Source organism: Ruditapes philippinarum, unplaced genomic scaffold, assembly GCF_026571515.1.
Source record: "Ruditapes philippinarum isolate M1 unplaced genomic scaffold, ASM2657151v2 ctg11732_1_1_1_1, whole genome shotgun sequence".
Classification (NCBI taxonomy): Eukaryota; Metazoa; Mollusca; class Bivalvia; order Venerida; family Veneridae; genus Ruditapes; species Ruditapes philippinarum.
Window position 1 is genome coordinate 66,701 of NW_026864588.1, and position 8,796 is coordinate 75,496.

At 29.6% G+C, this 8,796-nt stretch overlaps 1 protein-coding gene and 1 long non-coding RNA gene across 2 annotated transcripts; one reads left to right on the plus strand and one right to left on the minus strand.

Moving 5' to 3' along the window:
- Positions 1–339: 339 nt before the first annotated feature.
- On the minus strand, positions 340–2,845 carry LOC132726195 (uncharacterized). Its single transcript, XR_009625157.1, has 4 exons — positions 2,719–2,845; positions 1,104–1,817; positions 697–817; positions 340–404 (listed from the first exon to the last, which is right to left on the minus strand). It is a non-coding gene; the product is annotated as an uncharacterized LOC132726195 (long non-coding RNA).
- A 3,802-nt stretch (positions 2,846–6,647) lies between these two features.
- LOC132726188 (cell death abnormality protein 1-like) lies at positions 6,648–8,792 on the plus strand. The gene is made up of 4 exons (XM_060711459.1): positions 6,648–6,721; positions 6,965–8,077; positions 8,375–8,501; positions 8,728–8,792. Exons 1-2 carry the CDS (start codon positions 6,670–6,672, stop codon positions 7,993–7,995), a joined length of 1,083 nt encoding a protein of 360 aa, XP_060567442.1. The 5' UTR covers positions 6,648–6,669; the 3' UTR covers positions 7,996–8,077; positions 8,375–8,501; positions 8,728–8,792.
- The last annotated feature ends 4 nt before the right edge of the window (positions 8,793–8,796 follow it).

The following is an 8,796-nucleotide window of genomic DNA, read 5'->3' on the forward strand; positions in this document are numbered from 1 at the left end:
GCGATCGAATTAGTCAGTCTGTACGTACTACGGCCTGTAAACCTTGTTTATATGATAACATAAGAACATACGACATAGTATCTCGTGGCCACGACATAGTATCTCGTGGCCACGAGATAAATAAAAACACACACATGTCACCTTTGTTCCACCGTAGAATGGTGACTACAAAGCGTAGCATTATTTACGAAACTGATTTAAATTAGACTGAGTCGTCATGCATTTGTTAGTAATGATGTTATTTATTAGAAGATTAGATGCATTTATTTGTAGAATGATGCAGGACTATAAGAATGTATCCAATAATACTGTAAAGAGACCTGATTCGTCTTCGTCATGTTGTTTCTTGCATGGCCTGTGCATAATCATTTTCTTCACATTTTCTGGTAGCTGATAACTTTCTTCTGAAATATAAAATGAGATGTAATTTGAAAATCAATATGTTTTAATGCTTGAGCGGTGCCTACATCAATGTCTTAAAATACATTTAATTGCTAATAACAGCAAACTCAGCTGGTATTTCTTTCAAAAACTGTTTTGTTTCAATTAATTGACTTTCAATTTAAAAGCATTAAAAAAACTTTAAAAAACTTCAAAACGGACAGTGAACATTAAAAAAGAACTCATGATTAATGTTATGGAATTAAACATATCTTTCAAAAACTTAACTTAAATCAAGTAAAATATACAACGTACCTTCTTTGTCGTTTTACAAGGCAAATTACTAGAATCACCAGTAGGATGATGACAGCAACACCAGCACCAGAAGATGCTACAATAATTACTTGTAATCTGTTTTCTTCCGATCCTTCGATAGCTAAAACGAACGAAACATTCATGTCACTTCTAATTTAAAATATAAATAATTTTTAATTTAAGTACACTAACTCAAAAGTATTGTGATATAAATCAGTCTATATCTTAAATATATTTACAAGTTATTCTATGCATGACACGCATGCTTTTACTTTTTTTAAAATACATCTTTTAACGTTTAAAAATGAACAAAGTTAATGTAAACTTATATACTAGTAATGCATTTTCAGCTTAATTATTGTTTTTCCCTAGGTTTGTAGACAAAATGTATTAATACGAATATTTACCTAAAACACATGTCGATCCTTCATATCCGTCAATACAGTCATGGCAATTGTTGTCTTTATTATGACACGATATGGAACAATAAACACCATATGTTTTGTTCTTGCATGTATTGTAACACAATTCTTCAACAAATCCAGGTTTGCATCCAAAGCATAGACCATTTAGAGAACAATTTCTATCACAACCAGATGGACAGGAATGTGAACATGTTTTGCCGTAAAAACCGGATTTACATTCTGTACAGTTTGTTTCCGAGATACAGGAAGAACATTTTTCTGTGCAATTTAAATCACAATAAAACCCGTATAATCCTTGTGAATATGTATCACATTTGACCCCAGTAAAACCAGATTTGCAGCCCCAAACACAATTACCGGTTCTTTATTACACTTTCCATCCACACAACCAATCGAACACCTATTCTGACAATATTTTCCGAAGATTTACAAGTACATTCCCCTGATGTTTGTGAACATAGACTTTCTACACATCCTTTCCACATGATAATTTACATGTGTTGGTATAGTAACCACGTTTACATTCTGTACATTCATTACCATTTGCACATGTTTAACAATTTGCCAAACACTCGTCAGTGCAATTATCACCAAAATAGCCGCCTATACATCCGTCTTTACAAGTTGTATTTGTTTCACAATCGTATGCTCCATACTTACAGCATGCACATTCCCGACATAACTGTTTTGATAATCCTGACAAAAAAGGTTTCAAAGTCATGAGATTTAGTTGTTCTCATAAATGTTTTAGATACATTTTATAAGGAGCTATTCATTGAAGATTTAGTGTGCACCAATACATCATGAATTGTTCGTAAAAGTTCATAAAGCATACAAAATAAGGCGTCTGAACCAACAAAGTGTCATTTTTATTTCGAACGGAATCAAAAATTGTTAAGGATGCAAAAGATACAAAAATGACATTGAATCTAAAAAAATTAATCAAAATCGTTTACATACGTTCTGCATCATTTTTATAACTTAGATTTATAATCACGTCAACAGCTTTGTATAAAACGTTAAAAAATTGGTTGCATTATCTGAAAGTCATATTAGCTGGAATGTATATAATCATAATAAAAACTCCTACAAAAGACGGTCATTTTGCCTTAAATTTTCCCAGATGGAAATATATTTTTAGTTTGTCAATATATAAGAAAAAATGCAGATTTTGATTTCATTTTTATTTGTTTGGTTCGTCAGACCAAACAAATAATGGTAGCGAAATTTCAGACTCTGATGCTGTTAATTAAATGCCGAAAGTAGTCCGCTTTTTTGAAGCGGTTACTTCTCTTTATATGTACACTAACGCCGAAAAATTCAGGGGGATCACTACGTAAAGACGGTCAAATGACAGGTGCATTAATTTTCAAGCAAAAAAGATCCCGAATGGTCGAAGATTTCTAATATTGTTTTATTCTTTATTGAAATACATGCTTATAGTAAGCTTTATTATTATTTACATCTGTGTTAAACAACGGCTAGCGTCGAAATAAATAATAGCGGTTACAAACCTGTGGTTTGATGTATTGTGAAATATAAATATTCATTTAGAACAATAGCAATAAACAAAACACATATATTAAATGTGACATACCGAACTGACAGATTAACAAAAGACACACTAGTGCTGCTTTTCCCATCATTGGGGTCGTCTATGTATCCTGAAACAAATGAACATTTTTAAAAGACCACTGTTCAGTTAACAAATAAAAAGTTAAATTCATCTTTGGAAATTGAAATAGAAAGTTTTAAAGTTCAAATGTGGCACTGAAAGCTTTTGATTTTTTTATATTTTATAACAGCAAAATCTGCCTGAGCGACCCCTAAATTAAATGACATAATCCGATCAATTAAGCCTCGATTTCTTTTCTTGAGACCAAAAATCCATATAAAAATATAACTATAAAACTTTATGTTGTAGCTTAAACTCTGACTTGTCTCGTTTTCGTTTTCCGAGTCTAAAACAAAATCAATATGAAATCCATACTTAAAGCAACTTCTAAAGTTGTAAGCTTTGTTGGTGTAACATGAAGGTCATTTTTCAAATCTAAAATGCAATACTGTACACAGTAGCACATTTCATACAAATATCTCGAACATAACAGCTTTAACTGTTGTGTACTTTTCCAATATATATTCAGTATTCTTATCAATATACAAATATATCATAGCTCAGATTTAAAGCAACGCTTAAGAATAGACAAAATATATATTTACCGGATATATGTGACAAAAGTTAATTATTACTTATAATGTTTTTGTATTAAAGTAGTTATAAGATATTAAGAAACTGTAGCTGAAACAATTAAAACAGAAATGAAAAAGCAGAAGAACGATTCAATATTTTTTAATTAAATTTATACATGAAAAATTTATATATTTAATGTCTATTCAAACTCATTGATATAATTTGGACAGCTTATCTATATCACGATTCTTATAACCATTCAAATGTGAAATACATGTAGTTAATTTAATAGATATTTGAAAGTACACAAATCCAACATGTGATTCCGATATATTGAAAAATAGCAAATTTTAAAAATAAAACTAATCAATAAAATTGTTAAATTTGTGCACTAAACATCAGTTTAAATATCGTATCATAAGTTTAAAATATGCAGCAAAGATATATTATTTACTTTTGAAAAAACGTTTTAAAACTCAAATACCATTATAGCGACTGTGTACTCGTACCCAAGTAATCTTCATTTCAATTTCATAATGGTACCTGCAGTAAACTATCGTTCATATGGATAGGTTTGAAAAAATAACTCATTTAACTTCTTTCTTTATTCAAGCACAGAGCGTGTCTTTGTATTTCAAATTTTTCTACATGAATATAAAATATCTTAATGTTAAACGCATTATAATAATTCAAACATTAAGAAATCGTTGAGGCGAAACGAAGTAAAAGGCGCAGATGGGTTAATATTAACCACATCTTATTAATAAGATACAAAGTTTTCTTGAGTTCCCTTCGGACTAGTGGTATTATGTAATTTTGTGGCCCTTCGAGATGAAAAGTTTTAATATCTTAGTGAAGAAAAATAAAACAAATGTGATAAATGTTTATCATTTTAAGAAAGTAGCGATAAATGTAAAATGGCTGGTCAATAGATTAGGAAAAAGTGAAAAGTATGTAATTGTACATAACGATAAAAGAATACCAACAATAGATACACTTCTGTGACAAAGAAGGCCTTTAAGTAAGATTTCTTATCAGTGTTTAGTATTTATTTAGGATAAAGGGCGTACATAGGACATTTATGATCAAACAAGTATTGTTTGAAGTCATTAATAGTTTGAGACAAATAAAGTATATAAGAAATCAATGTTTATTGTTTTAATAGGATTATCAAATTTGAATATATGTACTTTAATCTCCAATATGCATCTTAATGCATGGACATATCAACAGTCCGAAATAAGAACTAAAAATTTGAATTTTAACATGACAAAACGAATGTGAACGAAAACAAAATAAAGAAGTAAAACATATTTCCTCTGAAACAAATATTTAGTTTGATTACAATATTATACCATAGGAAAATTGCATAAGTTTTTAACGGCTTTATTCCATAGTGCATGATTTTAATGTTTTAAGAAAAATAGCAAGTTAGGTCAAATACATGATGAATACCTTCTTTCGCACGTTATGACTTTTAGAAAATTGATACCATATTCCAGAACTTGAAAATAGAATAAAATAAATCGAGTTTTTTTTGCGTCGCCTAAATTTCTCGAAATAACCTTTCGCACAATATTAGCGAATTTCTACTTTCAATTCTATAACATTCATATCATGATACTTAGATATGATACTTGGCGAACTATGTGAACTTCAATTATTCGCGGAATTCGCAAATTTTAATCCTCATATTTATTGGTAGGATGCAGATTTTTTTATTCTTCATTTTCGAATGAGTTAAGCGTCATACTAACAGTGTTTCTGTTTTCATAAAGTTAGATTAGCAAAATCAAAGATAATCCATTACATATATCTGACAGTCTAGAATTTCAAAAAATATGAATACGTATACGGGAAATGATGATCACAAAAACAACTTATTATTATTCTTTTATAATTTATAAAGAAAAACATTCGAAAATAATGCAAACCAACAATATAAAGATGAAATGCGTCACATAACTTTAAAAAGTGTTAATATACTGCTTTTATAGTAAATATACATCAAAAAGAATTGAAAATTTCTTTGCCCAGGAAACAAACCTTTGTTTAAATTAAACAGTATAGTTTTTACCGATTTAACAAGACAAATATTTTAGGCGTAAACATTATTAAACATATCTTCACAAAATCACATGATGCATAATGTTAAGCTGATCCATCTTTTTTTTTTTCTCATTTTCCTTGTAAGTGAATAATAAATGACAAATTATCCACTTTTAATACAACTATGTCTAATATTAATATTATACTATACCCGTAAATGCACCTTTGTTATATCAATGCCACTCTACTTCAGTAGGTTTAACGTAGCACAAACATTGTAAAGGTATGACAGTGACCTTCTCACTTTACTTGTGAACGAAAACTTCCCGCATAGACTATTAAGGAAGTTTAAATGATCTTACAAATAAATAATCATTACAAGTAAAATTTGTATAGAGCTTAACACATCAGGATCTTACATTTATTTCAAAGGTATTCTTTTGTTGTTGTTTCTTTTTTCATTTTAGTTAAATATTTTGATACGTTGAATACTGTCTAATATCCTTTTAACGTTATTGTTTATGTAGCATATTTAATAACAATTGTTTAATTTATTACTGTTCACGACTTTGTTTGAGAATTCGTAAAATAATAAGTCATGTTTCAACGAAATGAGTTAGTATTCAGTTAGGTAAGTAATATGTTGTTTTTTCGCATGTTATTATAGTTATGTGAATTTTCTTATGCAATGCATCAGTAAAAATGTTGATCAATATAACGTAAAATTTCGATTTGAGATATGATTATTCTCTTTGAAAAGTATTTGATGGTCATTTCTGATTTTTGTTGTTGTTGTTGTTGTTGTTGTTTTAAATCCATTTTATGAAATGATATATTATATTTCGTAACGTTTTATACGTTTTGCTTGTTTTAAACAAAATGTCAACAGATTTTCTAAAAGTAGCTGATAAAACGATCATACGATGAAACAATAGAAAGTGGTGCCATAACAGAATACATTGAAAGGTGCTTTTTAAGATAAAATTAATAGGTAACACATTTTGACAAGTCGAACGTTTGGTAAAATAGATACTTAGCAAAAGAAATTTGTAAAAAAAATCGCGAGACACTTTTACTTAATTATGTGAAGTAAAATTTGAATGTATGTTTACTGTTCTTATTGTTATGTGTTTGAAAAGTGTAAAGTGTTTCTATTACACTACGGCATAGTTTATTTTTCACTATTAAATAAGAATGAAATTCATTACAATTTTCTTACGTTTCTTAACCTCAAGCTGGTTAATAAAAATAAAATTCATATTTTGTTAATAGTTTTATATTATATTTGAAGGCACAATAGCTGATACAATGACAACACTGATACCAATGCTTCTTCTTTCATTAATTTGCATTCAATTCGGTAAGTTGTGTTCATTTGTTTTAATTTGTTAACTGTAATGTAACCAAATAAGAAAAGAATAATTGTCAAGCAACATAATGCAAAAATAATGAGAATTTATAACAATCCCTAAAGAAAATTATTCTTGAAAAACTTTATCTTAATAATGAACATAAATTCTTCTTTATTCGCGGTATGTTTAATAAAAAAATCCATTTGTGCAACGCACGGTTCAAATTTACCGAATTTATTTATTCATTGAAGGATTATCACTGCAAGCTTGTCAAGAGTGTGCATGCTGTAGCAATGGACAACATTTTTGTGATAGTAGAAAGATCTGTATAGATGGATGTCAAGCAGGTTATTATGGTGCAAAATGCACCGAACAGTGTCTGGAAAATTGTGAATCATGTGTTGATGGCTATGAATGTACAGAATGTCGACCTGGCTATTATACCAACAAATGTAATTTACCATGTGGGAAAGGTTGTCTGAACAGCACATGTTCAAAATTATCAGGAGAATGTACTTGTAAGTCGGCAGATTTTGTCAAAGGTAAATGTGATTTTTGTTTGGGGCATAAGTATGGTAATGAATGTGAGAAAACATGTCCTAGTAACTGTGGAAGTTGCATATCAGATACACATTGTGTCTGGTGTGTAGACACTGCTTATTACGGATCATATTGTCAATATAGATGTTCGGTTGGTTGTGTCGATAAAATATGTAATAAAGGAACTGGGCACTGTACTAAACGATGCAAACATGGTTTTGTCGGGGATAAATGTGACATCTGCTCGTTTGGTTTATACGGACCCAATTGTGATTTAAATTGCACAGAAAATTGTATTGAATGTTTTTCGGCAACAAACTGTACAAAATGTAAATCTGGTTTTTATGGGGATACATGTGCAAATGCATGTCCAGCTGGTTGTGATAAAACCTGTTCATTTTCCACTGGACAACATTGCAATTGGACAGAACAATACCGTGTTTGTGAAAGAGATACAGGGAGTTGTTTACACGGATGCAACTTGGTTACAAAATATGGCGATTTTTGTGAGAAACAATGTAGTAATACCTGTTACAATCAAAGCTGCGACTTGGAAACGGGACAGTGTTTAGAAGGGTGTGAAATGGATTTTTACGGATTATTTTGTAATAATTCATGTTCTACTTCATGCATATCTCAAACCGGCAAACTAATATGTGATGGAATGAAAGGTCACTGTTTATTTGGATGTAAAGATGGTTTCCATGGCAAAAGATGTGACAACATATGCAGTAGACTATGATTAAATACAACCTGCAACCAAACAACAGCGGAATGTGTATATGGCTGTATAGATGGATTTAAAGGACCTAAATGTGCTGAAGGTAAGTCATAATTGCAAACCAATAACAATTTCATGAACAAAATATTACAAAGCAAATATTTTTAACAATTCAATTGTTAACAAATGGTCTTTTTCTTGTTTCCATTTGAAGAATACGTTTGACTTTTTACTCATTATTAACGTAATGTCGACGTATACAATTTAGTAAACCTTTAGCATTTTAACAATTTGCTACGCATTTAAGTGCATTTTTTTTAAAAAACTCATTTTAATAAGCTACAAATACAGTTACAATTCATGACAAATAATATGAATAATTTTGTTTTTTTTCCATCAGTTATACCGGATCTAGAAGGCTATTATACAAGAAGTACACTGATAGGATCTACAATAGGGACATTTCTAGCTGGTGGTATTATTGCCGGAATTGCATTCTTGATAACTTTCATTGTATGGAGGCGAAGGTTTGTAACAATATATTATGTACAAATTTTGATAATTGTAAAAGAGGATAATATTTTTTCATATTATATTTTGATATCTCTGATAAGAGGATACTGGGAAATAGCTCATCCTTTATACATACACATAATTGGTGCATTTTAAACTATCTTAAAACTGAATTTAAAGTAACAAATACCTGGCAAAATTGAGTGTTATATATAAGCACTTAACCTTCTATATTTTTAGGAATATTCAAACTAAAGAAGTACATGTACACGGATATGAAAATGCGATACCTTGTGGAAATGTTTTTTC